The 26,197-nt window shown below is 35.4% G+C and overlaps 2 protein-coding genes across 2 annotated transcripts in view; both read right to left on the bottom strand.

The window, feature by feature from the left end:
* The window catches only part of LOC136026298 (metabotropic glutamate receptor 8-like), a 229,660-nt gene extending 203,828 nt beyond the window's left edge, over positions 1-25,832 (bottom strand). The window contains exon 1 of the mRNA XM_065702713.1: positions 25,772-25,832. The gene's annotated coding sequence lies outside the window, so the exon portion shown is untranslated. The remainder of the gene's footprint in view (positions 1-25,771) is intronic.
* Positions 11,012-13,104, bottom strand: LOC136025745 (piggyBac transposable element-derived protein 2-like). Its single transcript, XM_065701732.1, has 3 exons — positions 13,050-13,104; positions 12,360-12,522; positions 11,012-12,269 (listed from the first exon to the last, which is right to left on the bottom strand). Exons 1-3 carry the CDS (start codon positions 13,102-13,104, stop codon positions 11,012-11,014), a joined length of 1,476 nt encoding a protein of 491 aa, XP_065557804.1.
* Positions 25,833-26,197: the final 365 nt, after the last annotated feature.

Genomic DNA, 26,197 nt, shown 5'->3' with positions numbered 1-26,197 from the left:
CCATTTCGTTTCTATTACATTTCTACTTCTCTTGATGAATAACGAAAAAGACCAGCGTCCAGCCAGCGACTTATGGAATTTCTAACTCGTGAATAGGCCCAAATCTGATATAAATTAAAGCTAGGATTTGAGAAAGACTGAGCAAAACATAAATGTTTACGGTCAACAATGATCTCGCCAGTGGTGCGCCACTGGTGCTATTATTTGCCCCCGCCACTGCCGACCTTCCCTTATCGGCGCGGAACCGGGTCTAGTTGCATAATAAAAATCTCGAAACAAAAATATAAAAACATAAGGCAGCTTCATTCAGCCATGGGGGGAGGGGGGCTGGAGCCCTCCTGCCTCCTCCTCTTATGGGCACCCATGATAGGAAGATATTACCTAAATTTCGAATAAAGATGTTTTTAGAAATGTTACTATAGCAAGAAGAATACTGTCAGATATTTATATAAGTCAATTGGCATCCATGTTCATATCCTTGAATCTGTACCTTTTTCGCATTTATTCATTGTTGTTATTTCTTTTTTTCTCTCTCTCTCTCTCTCTCTCTCTCTTTCTCTCTCTCTCTCTCTCTCTCTCTCTCTCTCTTTTCTTGTACTCTCCTGTTGTACGTTTAGTTAAGTTATTTTTATCATTATTGTTATTAATATTAATCCATGCTTCAACAAAAAGTAACGCCGAAATAAAATTTGTGAATGTATGTAACTTCATCTGTTGGGTACCTACAAGAATCCTTGTTAACTTTCTAGAGGCACTTATGAAAGATGGGAGGGGGCCTTCAGTCCCTTTCCCTGTCTACGAAGAAACGAAGATTTATACACACAGTTGTTTATATCATGCCTTATTTGTTCAGTGTAATTTGTTTTAATTAACATTTGTTATTTGTTTTAAATCCCCCTTTGAGTTGAATTTTCCGCGCATTCTCAAACGCAAGTTGAGTAGGCTATGACTTTCCATAAAAAGGTTTCCTCACACTACGTAACTAACAGCTGAATATCAGAGAACTCTCTGGTGATACATTTACAGTTTTCTAAATAGGTCAAGGTGGGATAAGAAATTGGCCCCCAAGTTCTCATGGAGCTTATCAGTGGACACTCTTTCCTGAAGATACGAGGACAGAATCCGCACAACCATAGTACGAGACCTTTGAGACCAGTACTATAGCTGGATTGTGTAATCTTTTAATATGACCCACACAGACATGTTGTCGTCCATCTGAACAGAAATTAAATATAAATCTGTCACCTTTAGTGTTACTCTAGGGGTTCACTTGGAAATAACTGCTTTCTCAGAGCTCCATAAGAGTATTCATATAATTTACGAAACAAAACATACGGTAGCGCAGTGGATTGGTCACTGCTTGGCAATATAGGACCAGGGGCTCGATCCCAGCTGCCAGACGGTTGGGCAAAGAGCTCTTTACCAGTCCAATAAAAGAGACCAGGCAACTGAAACGTCGATAATTGTCGATGCCCTGCGCGCCATCAATGGCCATGGAGGATTTCTCTCCTTTATTCTTGAATAGAATAAAGTAGCCTTGGGATATTCCGATGACAAACCCTGTATATTAAAAAATTTTCTATAATTAACAAGTTTCTTTTCTTCTGAAATTTAATCTAAATTAAATCTTCAATACTAAGACTCGCAGTATGTACAGTAAAATTCAATTGGATAGCCCTTTTACTATTCATTTGGATAGCCCTTTTGAGACCTCTTTCCCTTTTCAACAGTGGTCTGATCAGGTACAGACCCTAAAAGGCCTCCAACTATAGCTCTATTGTTAAATTTCCATCAAGTTCGGTTGGGGCTCGATATCACCTTCAAATAGATCGGCTAATGAAAAAATACAGTTCTGGTAAATACTTTATTTATTATGATTGAAATTAAGGAATTGGAACAAAATAATTATGTCCTTTATTAATCCCCCATTGAGGTAGGATCAGAATAGGATTTTTGCGCTAGGAAATTGCCAGGCAAATTTGACTGAGATTCAAAAACTTGTTTTGGTCGATTTTGTGGTGAAATGGGCCTATAGACCCCCTCCCTATATATGGGCTACATAGGAAATGGTCTTCTAAACCTCACAAATCAGACACTTACCCTCTTTCTCGTGAAGACCCGTTCAGATCCGAAAATTTCTTTCGGCGTTAACCCCAATAAGAAGAAAATTAGGGATCCCGATCTCCTACAGAAATAAGACTAGGCCCCTACCTTGAAAAGCCACAACTTTAATATTAGCTTATATCTTCTAACAGCTTTGGATGATATACAACAACCAATTCTAGTAGGTGACCTGACTACAGCTTGGACCTCCCCACTTACTATGGTTTCCACAGACACAGTATGGGGTTAGATACTGAAAGACATAATTTGGAAACTGACTTTTACTTCCCGCCAAGATTAATTAAGATTCCACAGGATTTGTTCATATATGTCTTGATGAAATTTAAATATGGGCTTTTACCCCCGTAGATGATAGGATTAGGTCTGAGCACTCAAAAAGCTTCATTACTATATGTGAACCTATTTCCCACAAATTTCAACCGAGATTCGATAAGTCGAGATTCGGTAGATGACGCAATCCCAAAAAATTTTCGGCCCGCTCCCCCCTAAGAAATGAACCCTCAAAATATAAACTGGGGCTGCTTATTAAGTGGGGTTGCGATCCAAGAATTTCTTCTGGTAAATGTACTGACGATAAGAATTTAGAAAACTTCTGCTTACTTTTCTGTAAAGGTTGGATCAGATCCTGTTCCCCGAAAGAGATAGGATTATGAAAGGATTTTTGAGCCCCCTTCAAGGAAAGTTGATCAGACATGGACTCACAAATGGACTAATGGAAATAAGTTGATGAACTCTTAAATCCGATGGTTTCTACATCCCACCATGCTCAGTCAAGACTCAACTATCCGGTTTAGTTTACGTAGTAGTGAGTAATAGTACTAGCAGTATCAGAAGTATTGGTAGTAGGAGTAGCAATAGTAATATACACATATTGCCTTTTGGTCAGTTGAACGTTCCCCTCATCATGCCCTGAAAGTTTCAACATATTACTTTGAGTCGTTTCTAAGATATAGCTGATACACACTTTTGACCACTTATTTGCACATAGTTAGTTTTGATTTAGTTCCACTTCCCCTCAACATTCCTCGAGATATTTACCTTTATACACTTAGCCTTAGTAGCAGTCACAATTTAAGAAGTAGTCGTAGTAGAAGTAATAGAGTTATGGTAGCAGTGGCTGACGCCCAACTGCCTTCCAGACATAGGGGCCTGAACACGAAAGATCAGAACAGAATATACACCTTACTGAAAACAAAATACATTTTAAATGTTTTGCCTTTTTTCAAATTTAATAATTCTAAACTTATTAAGATTTGCAAGAGTAAATATCAGCATATATATCAAAATGTCAATCCAAGTTCATTTGTTTTTGTTTTTTTTTCAGTAATCTTGGTTATGATGGTGATTTTTTTTTTTTGTGATATAATAAGAAATGAAAGCACATGGCTCGATATATTGTTTTGTTTTCAGCAAATTGTGATGTCGATTGTTTTCAGCAAATTATAATTTATGTTCAGATCTTTAGAAGGCATAGGGGCGTTAATCCCACTCCTTTTAGTTTCTGCTTGTTTTGAGTTTGACTCGATTAATTATTGCAATTTCTTTTTGTTTTTATTTATTGAATGATTTTTATTTATGGTAGTTTTAAGTTCGAAAAATTATTTGACTTCATTTCTGCTCATCTTTGCAATATAGCTCTTTACTTGTCTTTGAATAACTTTTGAGGAAAAATTGTTGACAAATTAATTTACTAATTTCTTTACTGACTGTTTAAGAACAAGTAAAAAGATAATAGGGGGTGGGGCAAGTCTTAGAAACATCTTAACATTTACATCAAACATCTTTTTAATGGAATATCAGCTTTAGGTAATACTTCCAGGCATTAATTCCAGATAAAAGCAAAGTAAATCCAGTGATCAGCTGCCTCCCTGACAAATAAAAGAATGAATCCAGCTCCATAAATCTTAATAAGCAAGAGTGGGGCCAAGAAGACACGCTCAGTCATGTCAAAGTGAAAGAAATCTTATTTTTCCTTGTTTGTGACAGCCATAACAACAGACAAGGACCATTAAGGGAGATAGAATAATTATTAGTTTTTAACTACTGCTGTGCTATGAATCGATCATTAGCTAAAACAGAACAATTGAGCACATCCATAGAAGAAGTCAATAAGTCCGCTTAAGGAAAAACGTCAACCGCAATTAAGGTACTATGCATTGAAGATTGTTTTTGTGTTCTTTTTATTTTTTAAAATACATAATAAATCTGTATTTTTTAGCCTATATTTTTTGTGCAATAATAATAATAAGTGCTCAAGGTACACTAAAGACAGTTTCAAAGGAAAATTAATAATTTTCGTAAGTATCAAACAGTTCGTGGTAATGAACTGTAAGTAAGAAGTGGCATTGCTCGATAGTAGTCGAAACTCTAAAAAACAGAATTTTGATATCAATAAGTTTATCAAAAGAATCAGCTTATTATGCTGATTCCAAATATATAAGATTTATTAAGGTTAACGTTAAGGCTGTGAGTCTGAGAAAATTTCCCTGATTTTCGAAAAAGGGAAGAAGCACCCCTAAAAATCAAAGAATCTTCATAAAAATCACACCATCAGATTCAGCATATCAGAGAATCTTACTGTAGAGATTTCAAGCTCCTATCTGCAAAATATGGAATATTGTATTTTTGTCAGAAGAAAGATCACAGGTGCGTTTTTATTTTATTTTTTTCCAATGGGTGATCATATCAAACCCACGGTCATATAAAATTAAGAAAAGGCTCATTTGAACTTAAATCAAAAGTTCTAGTGCCCTATTTAAGTGACAAAATAGACTAGAGGAAGACTAGTCCTCCTCCCACAGCTTTTTCCCCAAAATCTTCCGATCAAAATTTGTAATACCCTTTTGTTCAGCATAATTGAAAAGTTTCAAAGCTATGTCTATGGAGATAATATACCCCCTCATCCCCTGGAGATAGGTCTTTAAGTTATAAAATTTATCCGAAGTTTCGATATAGTATTTGTTATTGGGAAGGACAGAGATATTTTTCGAAAGGGGGGGGGGGTTTAGTGCTTGAGGTGGGCTTCCCTTGGGATAATTTTCCGTGTAGAGGGAAATTTCCGAGGATGAATTTCCGAGGGGAAATCTTACACTGGGGAGATTTGATAGAATTCTTGTACGAAATTATTTTTGTTTGTCTTACTTTATCTTTGCTTTCTCAATTTTGTATGTAGAGCTCTTCCAGGGGAATTGTACAGGGGAAATTTTAAACGTGTTTGGATTTTCGTGAAATAATTTTCACGGTAGAGGTGATAATTGTAGTGATGGGAAAAGGGATTACAACTTAAAGCTTTTTCAAATGAAAGAATTCTAAGGATACTTTTTAAGGCTAAATCTTCTGATTTTTTCAGTGAATTTTCAGCGAGGATGGGATCACTCGGAATGGATTTTACTGGGGGGATGCATTTTACGTGGCTGGAACTTTCTAGAGAGGAGTTTTCCGTGAGGGGAGGGAATTTTTTGTGTAAGGTGAGTCAGATTTACCAGCCTTATTTGAAAAAGATCAGAAATTAAATTTAAAAAAAAAGTTTTTTCTACTAAAAGTAAGGAGCAACATTAAAATTCAAAACAAACAGAAATTAATCCGTATATGATGGGTTTGTACCCTCCTCAATATCCTGTTACTACACTTTTTTAAAGATGCAAAAAGCTTTAAGAGTAAAGCACTGAGGAGGGGGACAGCCCCTTCATATACGAAATAATTTCTGTTTGCTTTTAATTTTTGATGTTGCACCATGTTTTTAGTTGGAAAAATTGTTTTTATGTATTTAATAATTGATAAACACTAATTGGGAGAGGCGGGACCAAGAAGCGACGCTCGGTCATGCCCAAGTGAACAGTTTCTTTTTTATTTATCCTCATTTTTTGGGGCCATAGGAGCAGATTAGAAGATTAAGAACCAATAAGGAAGAGAGGGTTATTGTATCGATATTAAACTGTTGCTGATGAGTGCTATTAATTCACATTAGCTTAAACAGGGCAACCGAATTATATATCTAAGGGATATAAATCAGTTAACTTCAAAAGAAGGAAAATAAATAAGTCTAAAATTGCTTTGTGTAGTATTCTTTATATAGATTTTCATTAATTACAAAAAAGCTCTAGATCCAGCAATTTTCTTTGAAATGATCCCTTAAAAACCTCTCTATGATGTTGCAGCGCCCTACAAGTGATGACTAAAATCAGAAAGGAAAAAAGGAAATACTACTGCATTCATTGTGAAAAAGCGAATTTCCTTGTTGCTCAGGATTGGGGACAGTAATTCTCCTAAAGGGGGTTTTTGGTGGCAGAAATTTCAATTGTGCAGTTTTCATTACGACTCAACACCATTTGAGGTATAAAGCTATTTTTGGGGGATTCCTAAGAAAATTACAAAAAATTTTACCATTAAGATTAATTTAAATGATAGTTAACGTTCTTGAATGAGCTTCAAATGACAATTTTTTCTCACTTGACATTTTTCAATATTTGCTCTTAAATTTTCAGCTACTATGGCCAATAGTTCGTTCTTTATTAGATTGCCCCTAAAGGGACGACCATGATTTTAAAATACAAGAAAAAAGATATTATAATTTAGAAATAGTCGCCAGTATTTTCTCTGCAATAATAATATATGGCCTAGGTTACTGAAGTTTCAAAAGAAAAGCTTTTAACCTCAGGGGGCAAAAACATCCACTATTGATTTTATGCTAAATCTCTACCTTCGTATCATTACTTAAGCATGGCTACTGTAAAAAAAAAAAACGTCAAAAAATAAGTAAGGCATTATTTGGACGTCTTTCTAGCCTTGCCAAGTTTTCTAAACAGAAACATAGTAAATCGAAAGCAAAGGATACCATTTATTGAGGCAAGCCAAAATTGTAGGCACCAGGAAAAAAGTGGAGAGTCATTAACTGTTTTCGGCTGTACAAAACATTAGAAAGCATATTGACACAAAGAAAGGCGATGTGTCAGTGTTGTGATATTTACTCTGAAACTGACTAGCACTTGCTAAACAGGCACGTACATAGGAACTTCATTTGGAGAGGGGAAGGGACCAGTAATAAAAAACAATCATTCAATAATTACAATAGGAATTGCCCAGAAATTTGAGAGAATTCAGGATTTGGAAGAGGGGCCAGGCCCAAAGAATCGCCCATTTCTCCCTATGCGCGTCCTTTATTTTAGATATAAGAACATACGAGATCATGAAAAAATTCCAAGGATATATTATTTATGGGATTGATTAGGCTACTTTTCGCTTCTTCTGCAACGTTTACTTTGTTGTTGCTGTTGTTATTCAATTTCTTCAGGTACAAAACAAGCAGTTTCTGGGAACAAAATAGTTCAATCTTATGCTTGGAATTGCATTAAAACTAATTGTTCAATCTATGTTCGGAATTGCATTAAAACAAGCTCGTTTAAATGAAAGTGAAGGGTGACATTGAAACTCAAAACTAACAGAAAAGATTTGTTTTTTAAGGAGGCTAACCCCTCCTCGACCCCCTGCAGTTTTTACTAAAAATTTATAGTGCTTTCCTTTTTTCCGTTATTTTAGCGTCCACTGCTATCAAAACTGCATTACGTATGGAGGTATGTTTCATTCAACAGGACCTGAGCTTTTGAATGTTTTTTAAAGAACATTGTAGGCAATTCACCCAGAAATAAAAAATCAACCTTCAGGATTTGAACTTCGGTCATTTGCAAAGTATGTAATAGGAACATTGAAACTGTTTCAACATTCAGAAGCTGAACTTTCGAGTGTTTTTAAAGCATATTATAGCTATTTCAACCGAAAAAAAAAGCTTCAAGGTTTAAGATTAGAACTTTTGGCCTAATCTTTACCTCTGCTAGCTCTGAATATCTTTAAAAGTGTTCCATTCGGTATCCAACACGAGTTACTATTCATCCCGACCAATTCGTAGGCAAGAATCAGATTAAAAACTCGATTTAACTAAGATAACTGGGGATTAAAGCGTAGCTAGGGAACTACCAAATTAAACTTCCTCTCACCTAAGAATATCTTACTCCCTGCTCCCTTTCCATAATCAAAATCCTAGCTACGTTCCTTTTAAAGAATATTTGTTTTTAGTTTGTTTTTTGCTTTGATTACAGGTAAAATAAAGCTTGAAATAAAATTAAACTCTAGATAGAATAAAATAAAGCAGAAAAAATGAAGTTTGTTTTGGAGCAGGAGCTAACATATTTGATTCTGCTGGAGCCTTTTATGCAGAATTAAATAAAAAAAACTAGTTTTTTTAACTGAAAGTAAGGAGCGACATTAAAACTTAAAACGAACGGAAAGTACTCCGTATATGAAATGGGTTGTCCCCTCCGCAGTCCGTCGCTCTTTACGCTAAAGTTTTTAATTGTTTTAAAAAGTAGAATTGTGGCAAAGAGTCAAACTTTAGCATAAAGAGCGAGGGACTGCGGAGGGGACAACCCATTACATATACGGAGTAATTTCTGTTCGTTTTAAGTTTTAATGTCGCTCCTTACTTTCAGTTAAAAAAACTAGTTTTTTTTTAATTAATTTCTGAACGTTTTTGAATTAATGCATGTTTGATTTTGGCTCTCCGCACATAAATTATTGAAATGAAATTAGTATATTAATTTTTTTTTTTTGGCTAAATGGCTTTCTCTTAGTTTTGATCAGACGATTTTGAGAAATAAGGGGTTGGGAGGGAGGCCTAGCTGCCCTCCAATTTTTCGGGTACTTAAAAAGGCTACTAGAACTTTTAATTTTCAACGAACGTTTTTATTAGTAAAAAATATACGTAACTTAAGAATTAACTTACGTAACAAACTTTTATATTCTTATATTTTTATTATGTGTACGAGGGGGTTTGTACCCTCGTTAATACCTGGCTCTTTACACTAAATCGTAAGTTTTGTCCCAATTCTTTAAGAATGACCCCTGAATCAAAAAGGCCGTAGAATAAATAGTTGAAATCACTAAAAATATTTTAGCATAAAGAGCGAGGTATTTATCTCCTCCTAAATACCTCGCTCTTTATGCTAAAGTATTTTTAGAACCCCTCATATGCGTAATAATCTCTGTTCGTTTTAAATTTCAATGCTATTCCTTACTTTCATTTGAAAAAAACGTTTTCATGTTTATTTTTTCATTTTTTTTTTTATAGTAATGCTAGAAAATCCTGCGCCCATTTCATTGAATTTTTCTTCCCCCATGACATATTCCTCAAAGGAAAGATCCTCCCACAAAGCTCTCTCCCATCAACCCCACCCCCCAAACCAAAAAATCCCCATGAAAACGTCTGTACACTTCCCAATAACCATTACTATATATAAACACTGGTCAAAGTTTGTAACTTGCAGCCCCTCCCTCAGGGATTGTGGGGGAGTAAGTCATTCCCAAAGACATAGTTCTTATGGTTTTCGACTATGCTGAACAAAATGGCTATCTTAAAATTTTAATCTGTTGACTTTTGGAAAAAAATGAGCGTGGGAGGGGGCCTATTTGCCCTCCAATTTTTTTGGTCACTTAAAAAGGGCACTAGAACTTTTCATTTCCGTTAGAATGAGCCCTTTCGCGACATTCTAGGACCACTTGGTCGATAAGATGACCCCTGGGAAAAAAAAAAAAAAAAAAAAAAAAAAACAAATAAACACGCACCCGTGATTTGTTTTCTTGCAAAAAATACAAAATTCCACATTTTTTTAGATAGGAGCTTGAAATTTTTGCTATAGAGTTCTCTGGTATACCGAATGCGATAGTGTGATTTTCGTTAACATTCTATGACTTTTAGGGGATGTTTCCCCCTTTTTTCCAAAATAGGGCAAATTTTCTCAGGCTCGTAACTTTTGATGACAAAGACTAAATTAATTGAAACTTATATATTTAGAATCAGCGTAAAAATTCAATTCCTTTGATGTATCTTTTAGCATCAAAATTCCGTTTTTTAGAGCTCCGTTTACTATTGAGCCGGGTCGCCCCTTACTACAGTTCCTTACCACGAACTGTTTGAAAAGAAAATAATTCGGTATTTCAGGGCTTCTGACATTATTACTCCTTTGCGGAAGTTAGGCTCAAAATTGAAAAAGGATTATATTTTTTCTCTGGGCCCCTTCCACCTCTTAGTTCGTTTATTTTCCCGTTAGTTTTCACCTTTTTTCGCTTTATAGTTGTGTTATCTCTTAGCAGTTCTTTCGTTAGTTGAGTTATGGTTGTGGTATATATGTTTTATCGCTCGTACAGTTGTGTTATTTTCAAATTATACTCCATAATAGAGAGGCTCCGAACACCCAGCATTGTATATTAACCCTTTCAGACCTGAACCAAGAAGGAGTTGCTTAAAAATTCTGAAAATAGCAGAGAGTGATCCTGGAGGTTCAACTAGAACAGGTTTATTTTTTTTTAATTTTTATTTCATTCCATATCCAAAATGTGAATGGTTACCATATGGTCACGTCAGGTATATACAGATACTATTTTAGGTGAAAATTTGTGAAACAGTTGCGATCTGACTTCAAACACAGTCGAACTTTGCACTTCGAACACATGATTCGACTGGTTCCACCCCTAACGCACTTTTCATAGCGACACCTTCCCTTTTCAGTCGTATCCGGAAAATGCGAGGTCTGGTCAAACCTCACTGATTCCGAAGGCATCCCGTCTCGCGATGTAGTCGTATTGCGCTTGGTCACTGATAAGGATGGTCTTCCAACTCGAGGACTTTGAGATACGCCAGTAATAACCAACCCACGAGCAATGTCCTTTTTTAAGTACAGCAGAGACATGTGCTGAACATTGATCTGCTTACACTGTCGGCGGTGTATCAGCCAGGCATTGTTCACAGCCATGTCAAAGAAGTAGTACACAATCCTCATATACCATTTCTTAGAGCGAATGTCAATCCTGTAAAGCTCCAGGAACATGTCAGCAAGATCTACACCCCCCATTGATTTGTTGTAGTCACGGACGATTCGGGGGGGGGGGGATCAACTTTGACATATTTCCGTGTTGTGCCATCCCATCTCTGACACTTATCAATTGGGGTGACTGCACAGTATGAAGAAGCCAAATGGACTGGTTTGTTGTCATACCATTTTACTACCGATACTTCTGAATGTCTTTCAAAACGGAAGTCCACTGACCCTCGTCCTTTCTTCTTCATGTTGGCGTCGGTATCTAGAACAGCGCCCCTCATTCTGTTGCTGCGTATCGTACCACATGACTCGATGCCATATTCAACCCGGAGCTTATGAATGAGATCGATGCCAGTATAGAAGTTATCAAAGAACAACTTTAAGTTCATGAACCTTGGCAGATTTTCTACAAGCCGAAGGACAACGTCAGTACCTTGGCCAAGTTCAGAAATTTCAACAGCTCCTTTTCCTGTATATATCTCTATGTCATACACTATTCCGCTGATGCCGGCTCTCGTGAAAACCTTTACACCCCACGAGTGGGGCTTGTCCTTCAAGTACTGTCGAAATCCAATTCTTCCTTTGAATGGGATCATCTGTTCGTCAATACTTTGGATCTCTTCAGGGTCTATTTTTTTCAGATTCTCCCTGAATGCGTCGTATAGTCTTCTGATCTTGAACAGTTTATCATGACCAACCTCCCCTTTCGGTATCATTAAGGTGTCATCGCAAATGTGGAAAAAAGACCTCAAGCTGATGAACCTATCTCTGCTCATGGTATCAGCCACCGGGGAATATCGTATTCCATTCTCCCAGTACATTCTAACAGCCGGAAGTTTGAGAATGCTCATAAGCATTTGAACTCCAAGAAATCTGCGCAGCTCTTCAAGGGAAAGTTTCAGAGCAAGATTCTTCTTTCTCATGGCATTCAGATTCGTTTTGTCCACAATGTTTGAAAGAATGTCTTCTGTGATAAACATTCGGAAGAGATCAAGGTGCGTTTGTACCTCGTCATAGTGTGGCATAGAACCCTTCCATGTAATATTTCGAGGTTCGGGCTCCGTTTTTATCCACTTGTATTGCTTTGCCTCCTTCGCTACCTTCTTTTTTGCTGCTGGTTTTGCCGTGACCTGAGGAGCATCAGTTGGAGTTACTAGACCGGCCACTGCTTGGGAAGGAGCATTTTTTTGAGCTCTTGTAAGGACAAAGGGTTCAGTAGGTGCAGTAACTGTTGCTGACTGTATTGCAGAAGAAGCTGACACTGGTGCTGAAGATGTGCTTGAAGAACTGTTTTACGCTGTTGTATCATTCAAGCCCGGGAGAGGCAAATCGAATTGATCCATGTCATCGCCATTGTCTAACTCGAACCTGCCAAGCATTGCCAAAGGGATGTCGTCTGTGTGGTCGATATCCTCTTCATCTCTTCCGTCTTCATTGCCATAACAGTTGAGAGAACGTAAAGGCTGAAATTCTTGATCTGGATTGTCTGGTGCCCAGTTTGGGTCGTCGTCGTCGGAAGAGATATCGGGATCTGAATCTCAATCAGGTATGAATAAAAGCCTTGCTGCTTCTTCTGCAGTCATTTTCTTGGTAACTCTTCTACTTCTTTCCTTGATCAGTCTCTCTTCCTAGGGCTTGGGACCATGACCTCTCATGGAGTCAGAGCTCGTGCTTGGATCAGCTGAAAAGAAATTCAAGGTAAGTACATCACTTAATAATAACAATAATAATAGTATATTGCAATAAAATAGGCCATTGGCCTCAACACTTGCCTGAGGCATCCCATAAAATAGCTTTTTACCCTTGTTTCAGTAAAAAGGAGGAACAAAAAGAAAATGTGCCTATTCCCGATCATAAAAAGGACTTGCTGCCTCGTTTGCTGTACAAATCTGCCTAGGTATGGTTTGGCACTGAATGCCTGACGTGACCATTTGGTAACCCATCGTTAGCAACCTTGTTTGCGGCTAAACTACAGCTCAGAATTAGACTAGTGATATCTCATTCGAAAGAACGCATTCTTAGCTACAAAATAAGATCATAATCAGGCTCTGAACTTACCAGAAACGTCCAGGTCATCGAGGTCGAAATCTGCACCTTTCCTCTTTTTCGACATTTTATGTTTTGTCTAAACTTGGACGCTCGCTCGACCGCTCGGGTAAAGCCTTGAGGGACAATAAATTCAAACGCGACAGAGTCAAGCAAGCGCTATCTAGTGGAAAAGAAATCACGGTTGTGACTTTATCGAATCGAGAGAAAAAAAATAGGAGGCGAGCGGTATCCGTATGGTGACCACAGGCATGAAAGGGTTAAGCTCTTAATTTGACGTTTTTTTCTAACGTAACCAGATTCGTCCTGCGCCCTTTTCATTGAATTTTTTTCCCCAAGGCATATTTCTCCAAGGAAAGATCCTCCCACATAGCCCCCTCCCTCAACCCTACCCCCAAAACCAAAAAAATCCCCCCTGAAAACGTCTGTGCACTTCCCAATAACCATTATTATATGTAGCCTAAACACTGGTTGAAGTTTGTAACTTGCAACCCCTCCCCCAGGGACTGTGGGGGAGTACGTCATCCCCAAAAACATAGTTATTATGACTTTCGACTATGCTAAACAAAATGGCTATCTCAAAATTTTGATCCGTTGACTTTGGGAAAAAAATGAGCGTGGGAGGGGGCCTAGATGCCCTCAAATTTTTTTGGTCACTTAAAAAGGGCACTAGAACCTTTCATTTCCGTTAGAATGAGCCCTCTTGCAACATTCTAGGACAACTTGGTCGATACGATGACCCCTGGGAAAAAAAAATAAAAAAAAAATAAACAAATAAACACGTACCCGTGATTTGTCTTCTGGCAAAAAATGCAAAATTCCACATTTTTGTAGATAGGAGCTTGAAACTTCTACAGTAGGGTTCTCTGATACGCTGAATCTGATGGTGTCATTTTCGTTAAGATCTTACGACTTTTAGGGGGTGTTTTCCCCTATTTTCCTAAATAAGGCAAATTTTCACAGGCTCGTAACTTTTGATGGCTAAGACTAAACTTGATGAAACTTATATATTTAAAATCAGCATTAAAATGCGATTCTTTTGATGTAGCTATTGATATCAAAATTCAATTTTTTAGAGTTTTGGTTACTATTGAGCCGGATCGCTCCTTACTACATTCCTTACTACATCGCTCCGTTACCACGAACTGTTTGATAAAAGAAATCAGATTTTTGCTAGCCCTAATATTTTTCATGCAATAAATTTCTTAGTTTTCCCTCGGAGAAAAATAAGATCTAACTAAACATAAAATAAATTTACAAGTTTCTGAAACAAAAATATGTTACAAAACTTTTCTAATTAATCCAATTTTTTCTTGATTTTAATCCAAAGCAGGAACAATCTGAAATTCACAATAAGTGACCTTACTTCTCATTAATTATCTTTATTTTAATTGAATTCAGTTCAATTTAAAGTAAATTCATGATTACTTAATCCGATTTTAATTAATCAAGTAATACCCAATGAATCCAATTTTTATTTTCTTGCTTTTAACCCAGAACAGGAATCATTTGATATTTACAGACAGAGGCAAACTAATCTAATATTTTACTTTAATTGGATATAATTAAAATATATCAGCTTAATATTACTTAAATTGAATCCAATTTTTTGTTCTAGCTTCGAACCCAAAACACGACATAACTGAAATTTACAAACAGTAACCTTAAATAGGTTGAGGAGCTTTGCTGCCTAATCCAACTCAACTTTAATTATATCCAATGTAATTTTAAATTTAATTTGATGTAACTTATCGGTGTGTAATTAATTGAAAAGTAATTCGAATGTTTTCAATTTTTGTTTTCTTACCTTTAATGTAAAACAGGAATGAACCGAAATTTACAAACAGTAAACATAAATAAATTGAGCCCCTTTGTTTACTTCAACTACATTTAAAAAATCAATTCTAATTAATCTAAAATTATTTGTAATTAATCTAATTTTTGTTTTCTGGCTTTAAAATCGAAACAAGAATGGAATAAAATTTACAAACAGTGAACATAATTAAATTTGGGAGCAAAATAAGTTTTTCAAGAATTGATTTATGTGATAGAATCTTCAAAGTTTGAAAATCCGATCAGTATTTTCTTATATCCCATTTTGTCATAATTGTTTTCCATAAAAAAAAAAAAAAAAAAAAAAAAAAAAAAAAAAAAAAAATCAACTGAACGATCTTGAAATATCATTCAGAAAAAAAACTTGGGTGCTGAAAAATGTCGAATTTTATTTCTAAGTTTATACAATAATTAAAAAGTTTTCTTAAGCAATAAAAAATAAAAATATAATAAAAAAGTGACATTATTTTGCAGAAAAAGTTTTCTTTATGTCGAAAACTATCGATGAAAGTAAAACTATGGTTTGATGTTTGAAAAATAAAAATTGAAAAAAAAATGTTTTCAGGGTTGTTGGGGTATCAAGTTTTCCACTAGTCCATGTTTAAGGAATAGTTTGAATTTCTCTGGTAAAGATGTTTTAACCTTCGGCATCTGGGACTAATTAAACATTTGCATAATGATGTTAAAATGAATGAGCTTTGCTTTGAAATTGAGGGAAAAGATCTCCTCTCTCGAAAACTAATAAATTCCTAATAACATCCCGAGAAATTCAAATTTATTACAAACAAAGGAAGTCTTCCTGCTAATGTGGCACTCGAAGATTCGGATTAAGTCCGTCTCTATTCCCATGAAATTTCTCGGGGGATAAAGATTTTCTCAACCTTTTTAGTGTGTATGCAACTTCTTACTTTCAAGCGTAACGGTTTGTACCAAGAACAATTCCTACGTTTTTACGTTTTAAAACGTACTTATCTTTTCAAAAGTAAGAACAAAGGACATTGAAATAAAATCTTAATTTTCCCACCGGGCCCAGTTTAGGCGTATTCATGCCTAAAGATTACGTATAGCTGCATATGGAGGTCGTATTCGTTAATAAATTAATTCCCGATTTTCCCTGGTTTTACAGCTGTGGAAGTTTCCAAGTAACAAATTCAAATAATCTAACCCTAACCTCTTTCGTTTATTTTTTTTCCCATGATTAGTCTTTTATTCATACTGAGAAAAGTTACAGTTGACAGTAGTTCCTGCGAATCATGTCGAAATATAAAAGTCATTTTGTGCGGAAACTTTCAACTAGCCAAACTGTCTAGTGCCGCGTCAATAATCTGAACTGACAATAAAAATGGGATAACATGCCAATAATTGAATTGTACATGTGCTTTTCCAAGACTGGCAATTATTCGTTATTTACCAGCATTATTAGCTGTATTCTTGCAAGGATGACCTATGGACAGGTCCGGATTTACCATTATGTGGGTCCCAGGCAAAGCACCGTCAGTGGGTTTAAATTTTGGTTGATCTTAATATCCAACCTTCTGCACAAAAGTTAGGTATGTAGAGTATCACTAGATTTATGTTTGGATTGCTCTACATATTTAATGTGAAGCAGTGGCACCCATTGGGGGCAGAAAAAGGGGAAATTCACTCCACAAATTTACCCCCTAGATCTTGAAAAATACCTTGATATTTTTGGCACTTCTCTTTAAAAACTACACATGTTTTTGGTACTGTTATTGAAAAAGGATTGAAAAATTGCCCTTTTTAGTTTTCGAAAATTCAATTTTACCGCCTCTTACCCATACCCTTCTTAACAAACATTGATATGGTTGTTGCCTGTCATCCAAAGGAATAGTTGACCTCTGATCCGAGGCAATCGTTATTTTGGAAACCAACACTTTGGTTGGTTTCCAAAATAATGTCATAAAATTAGGCCAATTGGATGAAAGTACAATGTTTAACACATAAATAAATGTTGGTATGGATGCGCATGGACTGATCTCTGCTTGCCAGTAGATGGCCCGGTGTTTGATCCCAGTGATCGCAGCACCGACGGGGAAGGGAAACCTTTTGGCAAAATTAATTCCTACAAAACATATATGGAATCCTTTTGTGCCACAAATGACGAATAGTAGTCAGGGTCACAAATGAAGCTCTTCGCAACAAATTTAATGGGGCCGTATCTATGGATGTGGTCTTAATAAATTGTAATCTGAGTAACTGTGGGTGCATTGTTCTACGGATACATTATCTGCCACTGTTGGCCAATTGCCCCATGGCCACAAATGACCTCTTTGTCATAATTTATTTATTTTTGTTTACATGTTAGTAATCTTTCTTTTTCTCTTTGTGTTTTATTTATAAGAGCTTTCAGTTTAGCAAATTTACAGGTATTTTTTCTCCGTTTAAATTGCTCTACCAGCTTCTATACTCCAGAGCCATTTCTACTTTTGATTCTAAAAAGACTCACTTTAAGAAACTTTATGATGGTCATAATAATTCAGAAGCATCCTCCAGATGCACTTAGAAAAACTAGCAGTTGATATGTAATATCTTAGATGATTAGAGTTTCAAACCGATTTCCAATATTACAAGTACTTCCTTGGCCTAGATCCTTCGATTGTGTAATATAATACTCCTGTCTACTCCCTCTTAGATCCTTCAAGGACTTGTTTTTGATGGATATTTTCTTCAGTTTTTCCTCCTATAAGATCATTTTTACTCTGGTTACGTACAAAGAAGTTTCATGACTGCAATAGTTCATAGGATTTATTCCAGATTAATTTAAAAAACAACTTTTTCCACGAAACAAGTTTTTCAGAGAAGTAAAGTAATTTTCCAAGGGTAAAATTAACACAAATCACTATTAACAAATAAATGGAACTCAAAATAAACACAAATTGGAATAAATAGCCGATTCAAACTGAAACCGAGCCAAAAATAACGTGAGTAAAAAAAGGTAAAGGATACAACATTAGACTTTACAGTCCGTACCAGCGGTGCTGATCTCCGTTTCTTGGCCCTTCAGCCAGGAAGTGCAATGGGGGGCTGGGGGCCAGCCATCCTGTGCTTTCGCACACCCTTCCTGTTAACCTTCCCCAGATTTCTCCAGGTACCCATTTAAAGCTGTGTTGACTCTGGCTAAGCTTACAGAGTCACGCCACTGACCCCCGTCCCAAACTGAAGAATTGGGTACAGAGGGATTCGAACCCGCGTCCTCTCAGACAAGGGACGTAGGGCTAATAGCACCTATACCTTCTCATAGCTAGAAAATAGTTTGCACTTGACCGTGGATTATCAGTTTAATTTACATATACCGATATTTATTCGTAGAAGTTTTAACAATTTTTCATTTTTTGAAGTAAGAATAGTGGTTACATTTAAAACGTATTTTGTTTTCTGTTCCATAAAACCTTATATGTCCAGTGGTATAACTTACCACCCTTACCCCCAGACTCTGGGGGGTCTTTTCAAAACGCGACTTAAAATCTTCGGTTACTGTGGGCTATGATTGGTTCTTTCCTAGGTCTCAGCTGTTCATGTAACCATGATAATGAAATTTGTAAAATGTAATTGTCCTGTATAGGGTTTGAATGAATGAACTTTATTACCCGTAAAAGTATAAAAAAAAAAAACACAAAGTACGGAGTATTATAAATAAACAAAAACGATAGACAGCGAAGAAAAAAAAAATTCAAACTAACAAAAGACAACATGGACTAATTAACCAGTATCAATATGGAAAAGGGCTGCAGAGGGTCATAAACGTGAAAAAAATTGATAGATTTTTTACATACATAATCAACCATTATGATTTAAATATTTTTGCATTTTGTTTGGACCAGACATAATTATCATGCAGTTTCAATTTTTTTTTTAAGCTCTCGAAAACTTATTTTAGTAATATGCTTTTATTATTAATAAAATTTAAATACTATTATTTATTCCTGAATCACTTTTCATTAAAAAATTTTTTCGCTTGAAAGTTTTTTTGAACGCACTTATTAAACTTCCGGTTACTATGGGCTATAATTCGCTCTTCACAAGTTTGCGACTACTGCTGCAACCATGAATAATTCAATCCAAAGTTAGAGCCTAAGACTACAGTAAGTAGGTCAATTTATATCTATCTTAAACTATGTTTTAGTTCTTAGAGCTCTCATGCATGTTGAGTTTTGTTCACAGGTAGCAAAAGTCATTTATTATTAAGAAGTTTGTGCAGCCATTTTATATTGTTTTTCTTCATTTATTTCATCATTCTTTGTACTTCATCATATTGTGAATCACCATGGATGTAGTTAAAAAAAAGCACAGAAGCTTTAAAGGAAAGTCTTGATTGATGTAGCTGCCATAAAATATGATGGCGTGTCACAAACATGTTGATATTCAAAGGTTCCAAAAGGTGCTTTTCGAATTACCATAACTATATTTGAGAAAAGTACAGAAACAATAAAGAAAACGACGAATTGAAACAGCTACCAGAAGATAAACCAGAATTACCATAACTATATTTGAGAAAAGTACAGAAGCAATAAAGAAAACGACGAATTGAAACAGCTACCAGAAGATAAACCAGAATTACCATAACTATATTTGAGAAAAGTACAGAAGCAATAAAGAAAACGACGAATTGAAACAGCTACCAGAAGATAAACCAGAATTACCATAACTATATTTGAGAAAAGTACAGAAGCAATAAAGAAAACGACTAATTGAAACAGGTACCAGAAGATAAACCAGAATTACCATAACTATATTTGAGAAAAGTACAGAAGCAATAAAGAAAACGACGAATTGAAACAGCTACCAGAAGATAAACCAATGTAGCACTTAAAAAACGAAGAGAAGATAGACAGATTTCAAATTAAGAATATTTGCAGCAGTAGGGCATTGTTTGATAAAGGAGTTTCTTTCCTTTTGTCATAAACAGCTGTTTCAGATAGAAAAGTTGATGAGAAATTCTGAATCCAACGGTCAGGAAATGTGAGACAGAAAAGTCAGTAAAACAGAAGAATACTATCCTCTAGATTGATTCCTGGAAAAAATTTGTTGGAGCTCAATCAATGCAGTGTAGCATAAGCATAACGGGAGAAGGTTAGAAATACCTTCCAAATATAGTTTATAAAATACATTTTTCTTAAGTATCTATATCTTCTATGTATTTTGTTCTGTTGGATTTTCTTATGGAATGATTTATTGGGTATATAGGACTAGGGTGGCCACTACTGTGACCATCATAGTAATTAATTTTCTTTGTTAAATTCCAAGAGAATTATTTCATAATTTGCATATTAGTTTTGTTCTATGGGGTTCAATTCAAGTTTTGCAATTGTCAGTGACATAGTTCTTCACTTTTCAACTCCGTACCTGGTTCTGAATTAACAAAATAGTATACTTTTATGATACTGACTCCTAAAATAACAATAACTTTGTCTTATTATTCCCAGCTTAAAAAAAGAGTGGAAGGCAGGGGGTAACCCTAAAACAACGGGGGAGTATGCATCAAATAATTATTTTTAAGTCGAGAACTGCATAGAACTATGCGCTTTCTGGATAGTACATCAGTAAAAAGTCCAAATGTGACTTTGACCTCATTCGAACCTCCACCACATGTAAGAGACTAAATCCCCTACCCTTTAAATCTAAATCCTAGGTAGAGCCCTGTTCAAAGATCAGCGTTAGTTCATTTATTATTCCTAAATCATGTCAATTGTCCTTTATAGTGCGTTTGAGCACACCAAGATTACTTATCCGTTAAGCCCAATTACTTATCCTAAGCGTTTCACGAGACGTTATTGACGTCCGAGGCTAAGAGGACTATTGCTTGAAACGGTGTGGGTTAGTTGTCAGATATATTACACCTGATAACCCCAGAAACTGCAGGATAAGTGACATCATATGTAAACAGGAAATTCAATATTTTCCAAAACCGGGAAAAAACAGTAGCCTATTCAGTAAACAAAAAAGAGGAGTAATTGTGAAACGTGGCAAACCTTTTACAGATGAGTAAATAAACTTTTTTACATTAAGCGCACGTGAATAGTAATCTATTTGCCTAGTTGTCTATAGCGTTTCAGATAACAAGTTGCTAGATAGGTATTTATTGTTACCTTTTATAGATTACATTCGGGGAATAAATTACATTCGGGGAATAAATTACATTCGGGGAAGTTAAAGCACATTATAGACACTCTGGCTGAATGTGCAGACCTAGACCGCTGAATCCCGTTCTGAACCAAATAATTAGTGACGTGAGAACTAGAAACCCCGCCCTTACGAACACTGGTAAGTAAGTTCAGCATGCCAACCACTCGGCCTGTACGACTCACAGGAATTATTATATTTATAAATTCCAATAATTATTGGTATTATTTCCCCAGGAAGATAAAATTTTGGCCCAAAATATTTCCAATTCTTTAATTTCAATTATCCAAATGTTAATAAGTATATATATGAATGTGACAATGAATAGCGTCTTCCTCTGGCAAGACCTGAAATGCCTTCACTGAACCTTAAGGAATTTTTCACTCCGATTGATTAGATTTGCAATTTGTCAAAAATGCCGTGAATTGCATTTCTGTGAATTTTTGAATTTTAGAATATGGGTATTATTGCCAAATATGGTAATATTTCTTAGAAAGATATAGTGAGCATTCAAAAAGTAGAGAATATGTTTTGTTTCTTACGAATAATTGTAGGGAAACATGGACGCAGAGGCTTGCCCAAAAACTTTGTCGGTAAAAGAAGGAGCCAATAGCCTTAACTTTTTTTGGGGAGGGGGCTTTTTACTTTAAATTTCATTATAAGAATTCTTACAAAAAACAAAACATGCGATCTAAAATAACAGGTTTTTGATTTGGAAATTTTTGTCAAACATAAATAACCAGCATATTACACTTAATAAAATACTAAGTTGTGCTTAGTTTTTTTTTTTAAAGGGCTCTATGGGCAGCAAGTAGGTTGTCCTCTAGCCCCAGCGCGTGTGCGGAAAAGAATAATGTCCTAAATGACTCTTTTATGAAGGAAAAACCTGAGTATAATTCCAGTACATCAATAGCCAATGAAAGACTTGCGTAGTTCATCATAGTTCATAGATGATTAAACAGCACACCTAATATAAATAAGCAAAGAGTTTACTTTTGTGCAAAGTGCCAAAAAGACCCGGATCTTCTCATGCATCGGCATTTCCCGAACTACGACGCAGAAAAAATAGCATCTTGCGACAACAAAGTCGTACTACTTTGTTTTAACTTGTACTTTTTTGTGTAGGAATTTCAGGACTTATTCATTTACAGGGGATTATTCTTTTTAAGTAAATCGTTCTAGGATATTAATAATTTTCAGGACACAGCTTCCGAAAGATTTGGTTTATGTCGAGTCCAGGTGACCAGAAGTGTTGATTCGTTAGTGTATCCGTGCTCGGTGGATCCTTAGCTTGAGTTTCGATAATCACATATTAACTGAAACCAGGGTTGCCACTTGAATTAATACTATTAATGGCACATTTTTTCCAACATAGTTATTACTGAGTTCATCTAAAGACATCAGAGTTATTTACTACTTTTTGTTAAAGCTAGTAAACTATAACCGTAAAGTAGGTCACTTTTACACAAGATTTAAGATTTTTGCATGTGTATTTATAGCTCCTTTCTCACATGCTATACGAGAAATCTTAGAAAATAGTACGTTTTACCTCTTATAATAATTTTTTGTCAGTAAGATATTGGATTTTGCACAAAGAAGTTGCAAACCTGACTGGAAAGATCTGTGGTTTTGGACAAAGAAGTTGTAACCCTGACTAGAAAGGATTGGAGGAAGTAGTTGACGCATAGAAAGTCAATTTGACAGTCCTAGTGAGCTTTATTCAATACGGTGATTTGGCAAAACAGGTGTCGAGCAGTTTAACCCCTTCTCCACAAACAAAATCTCCCACAAACGGACAAGTGCCCCGTGAAAATTGTCCTCCCTCCTCTGCTGACATTTACCCCTGGAAAATCCATCTACATGCAGAATTGAGCTGCCACAAGTAAAGTAAGACAAATAAAAAGAATGAAGAAAACAAGGGATTCTGAAATGCTCTTCTTGTATTTGAAAATACACGTAGGATATATAATGTAGAATATCCTATATTATATATTGTGATAACTTTACTTCTTTTAATTGTTTAGCACAGGTAGAATATAAGATTTAGGATATCTTACAAAATTCAATTTCATATTTTTATTTCTTTAAAAAAAAATTGTTTTAGGGGACTGCGGGTTAAATTATCATAGTAGAGAAATATAAATTTTAATGAAAAAAATTAACTTGTTTATTTTAAATAAGGAGTCCCGTCCTTCTTTTTTTTAACTTAGAATTTTACTCCATATTTTTTCTTTTTTTTAAGACACTCCTTCAAATAGGAAAGCTTCTGATTTATTCCTGGTGGACGTGTTCTCGATCGCAAGGGCGACCTGGTATGATGTATTGTAAATGCTGATACTAGACAAAGTCCATGAGAAGTAGTTCGTTGTACTTCTTATCCCGGAGGGCAATTGTCTCCTGAGGAGCGTATGAGAGGAGAGAATCGTTCGTGGGGAAATTTTTGGTGGAGATTTTTCCAGGGGGATATTCTGGGGGGAATTAATCCACGGGAGGAAATTTTCCTGGGTATTTTTCCGAGAGAATCTAGCTAGAGCCGCAAAAACGATGAAAGCGGCTTTTTAGAGATAGAACAGCCCAAAAATCCTAAAGGAAATTTACGGTACATATTTACAATAATATCAAAAATTTTGCTAATATCTTACTTTTTCTATGATTTTATTTTATTGGATGAAAATACTTTTTTCCATTAATATCAATAGAAATTACTCTAATACTAATATCTAGTTTTAGATAAGTTCTATAACTCTTCGGTTTTGGCTTGTTTTTAGTTTTATCTAATGCTTTGGAACCCTATTTTTTGTTCTTCGTACTTTTTAATGCATAAATAATGCCTCATTTATGGTCTGGCCTTGTTCAAATATTCTTGTGGTGATTTTGTTGGTTTCTACCGGATTGTTGTTGATGTTTTCTTTTTCTTTTTTTCATTTTTCAAGTTTAATTTTTTTTTTTTACTTTTGCGTTTTACAAACAAAACAGAAACTAAATTAACCGAAGAAAGGGGAGGAAAAAAAAAACAAGAGCTATAAGAAACCTTTTTTTTTTCATTGGCTAACCTGCTCAGCTTGTCTTCGGTAAAACACCCAATAAAACTGGAATAACGGACTCACTCTCTGCAGCAAATATTTTTCCGAGTGTCAAAAAGAAATAGATTGGGCTTCTATCTTATTTTCTTCTATGAGTATCTAAGTTTTTCGGTGTCTTAAATGTTATGTCTATTAGAGAGTCACGCCACTAGCCCCCGTCCCAAAACAATAGCTGACCACGCCAGGAATTGAACCCTCGCCTCGGACATATGATTCAAAATCCAGCCAACCAACCACTCAGCTAGGCCGACTAATCCCACAAAAAGTAGGCTACATTTACAAAAAGTACAAGAAGATGTAACCTCGGCGAATTGCTAATGAATTTTGTAACATCGAAACCAGTTTTTTCCGGAAAACCAAACTTCAGAAACGGCAATTTCGAAGTCAACCAGCATCTTAAAATGGACTATCTTCACTCTTTTTTCTATTTTTTTACGGTTACCCTCATCATAGATAGTATGCAAGCTTGACAAGTAATCATCAGAACTAATCGTTAGATGACATTTAGACAGACTGATTTTCCACAAGATGAGGTATTTTTTTTTTGGAGAAGCATATATTTTAAAGTAATCTTTTGGTATTTGAGATTGAGACACCTTTTTTTCAAAAAGCAGAAGAATTACCTTGAAGGATTCCTAGTGTATTTCATAACACGAAAAGTAAAATTTTTTCAGATAATCCAGAAATGATACTTTTGAAATGGTAATCTAGATCGTATTTAGACAGACTGATTTCCTACAAAATGAGGTGTTCTTTCTCGAGGAAGCATGTATTTTAAAAGAATCACTAAGTGTTTGAGATGCCTTTTTTTCAAAAAGTAGGGGGAGAATTACCCTTGAAGGATTTTTCTAATGCATTTCTTAACGCAAAAATAACTTTTTTTTTAGAAAATCAGAATTCAAAAATGATAATTTTTAAATTTATCAGCATCTTGAAAGTGAGTATCAGCGTTTTTACTTGATTTTTTTTTTCTTTTTTTTTTAAGTCAACCTTATCATAGGTATCATACAAACTCGACAAGTGGTCCTTAGAATTGGATCATTTGATGGTAACTAGGCAGAAAGATTACCTACGAAAATAGATACTTTGTTCTCGAGAAAAAAATTATTTTAGCGGGGTCTTGCGAAGTTTGAGAAACCCGTTTCGAAAATTAGAAGAACATTTTATCTTGGGCAATTCCTAGCACCAAAATAGCAATTTTGTTAAAAAAAGACAATTTCTAACACAAAAATTCAGAATTTAATTTAATTCAGAGCTTATGATCAAGAATTCTAAAAATTAATTTGAGCCAGCATCTTACCGCAAAATAGATTGTCTTTGAATTTTTTAGTAATACTTATCGCCATCAGAAACAAAAGCTGAATAAGAATTTCTTAGAACTGGTCATTAGACGGTTTTGAGGCACACTATTTTTTTGTGAAACTGAGGGCTTCCTTCTTGGTAACTTATTTAACGTTCTCGGGGTGTTTGAGAAGCCATTTTCAAAAATTAAAAAAAGATTTGACTTTGGGTGATTCCTAACATCAAAACGGCAAATCCGACGAAAAGGCAATATCGAATATAAAAATTCAGCTCTTAGCCTGAAGTTCAAAATTCATAAATAAAAGTCCTCAAAAACTAAACTGAACCAGCATATGAAAATTAAATATCTTTCAATTGGCTTTTAAATGTGCTTACCTCTATGAGACATATCACAAAAAGTTTGATAAGTGATTTTCAGAACTGATCATTAGACGACATTTAGGCAGACTGAACTCCCGTGAAAACGAGGGCTTCGTTCTTCGGAACTAAAGATATTTAGCGCAGTCTCGGGGTGTTTGAAAAAACTTTCCCAAAAAAAAAACATTTTACCTTGGGCAGTCCCTAGCGATTAAAGTGCAATTAACGCCAACATTACAAATTCAGTCTGAAATTCACAAATCAGAAACAAGAACGCTGAAACTTAATCTAAACAAGTCCCCTAAAATAAATTATTTTCAATTGATTGAATGCACTTACCCTAAGCGGACATATCACAAAAGCTTGATAAGTGATTTTCCAAACTAATCATAAGATGATATTTAAGCAGACTGATTTCCTGCCAAAATGATAGCTTTCTTCTCG

Source organism: Artemia franciscana, chromosome 4, assembly GCF_032884065.1.
Source record: "Artemia franciscana chromosome 4, ASM3288406v1, whole genome shotgun sequence".
NCBI lineage: Eukaryota > Metazoa > Arthropoda > Branchiopoda > Anostraca > Artemiidae > Artemia > Artemia franciscana.
Note: the sequence above shows the minus strand (reverse complement) of the source record. Positions and strands in the feature narration are given on the sequence as shown.

Coding starts and splice junctions, on each gene's coding strand:
- LOC136025745 (XM_065701732.1), bottom strand. CDS start 13,104: ATGTCGAAAAAGAGGAAAGGTGCAGATTTCGACCTCGATGACCTGGAC. Junction 12,523..13,049: donor CGATGACCTGGACGTTTCTG/GTAAGTTCAGAG, acceptor ATTGAGATTCAG/ATCCCGATATCTCTTCCGAC. Junction 12,270..12,359: donor CCTTTGGCAATGCTTGGCAG/GTTCGAGTTAGA, acceptor CAGTTCTTCAAG/CACATCTTCAGCACCAGTGT.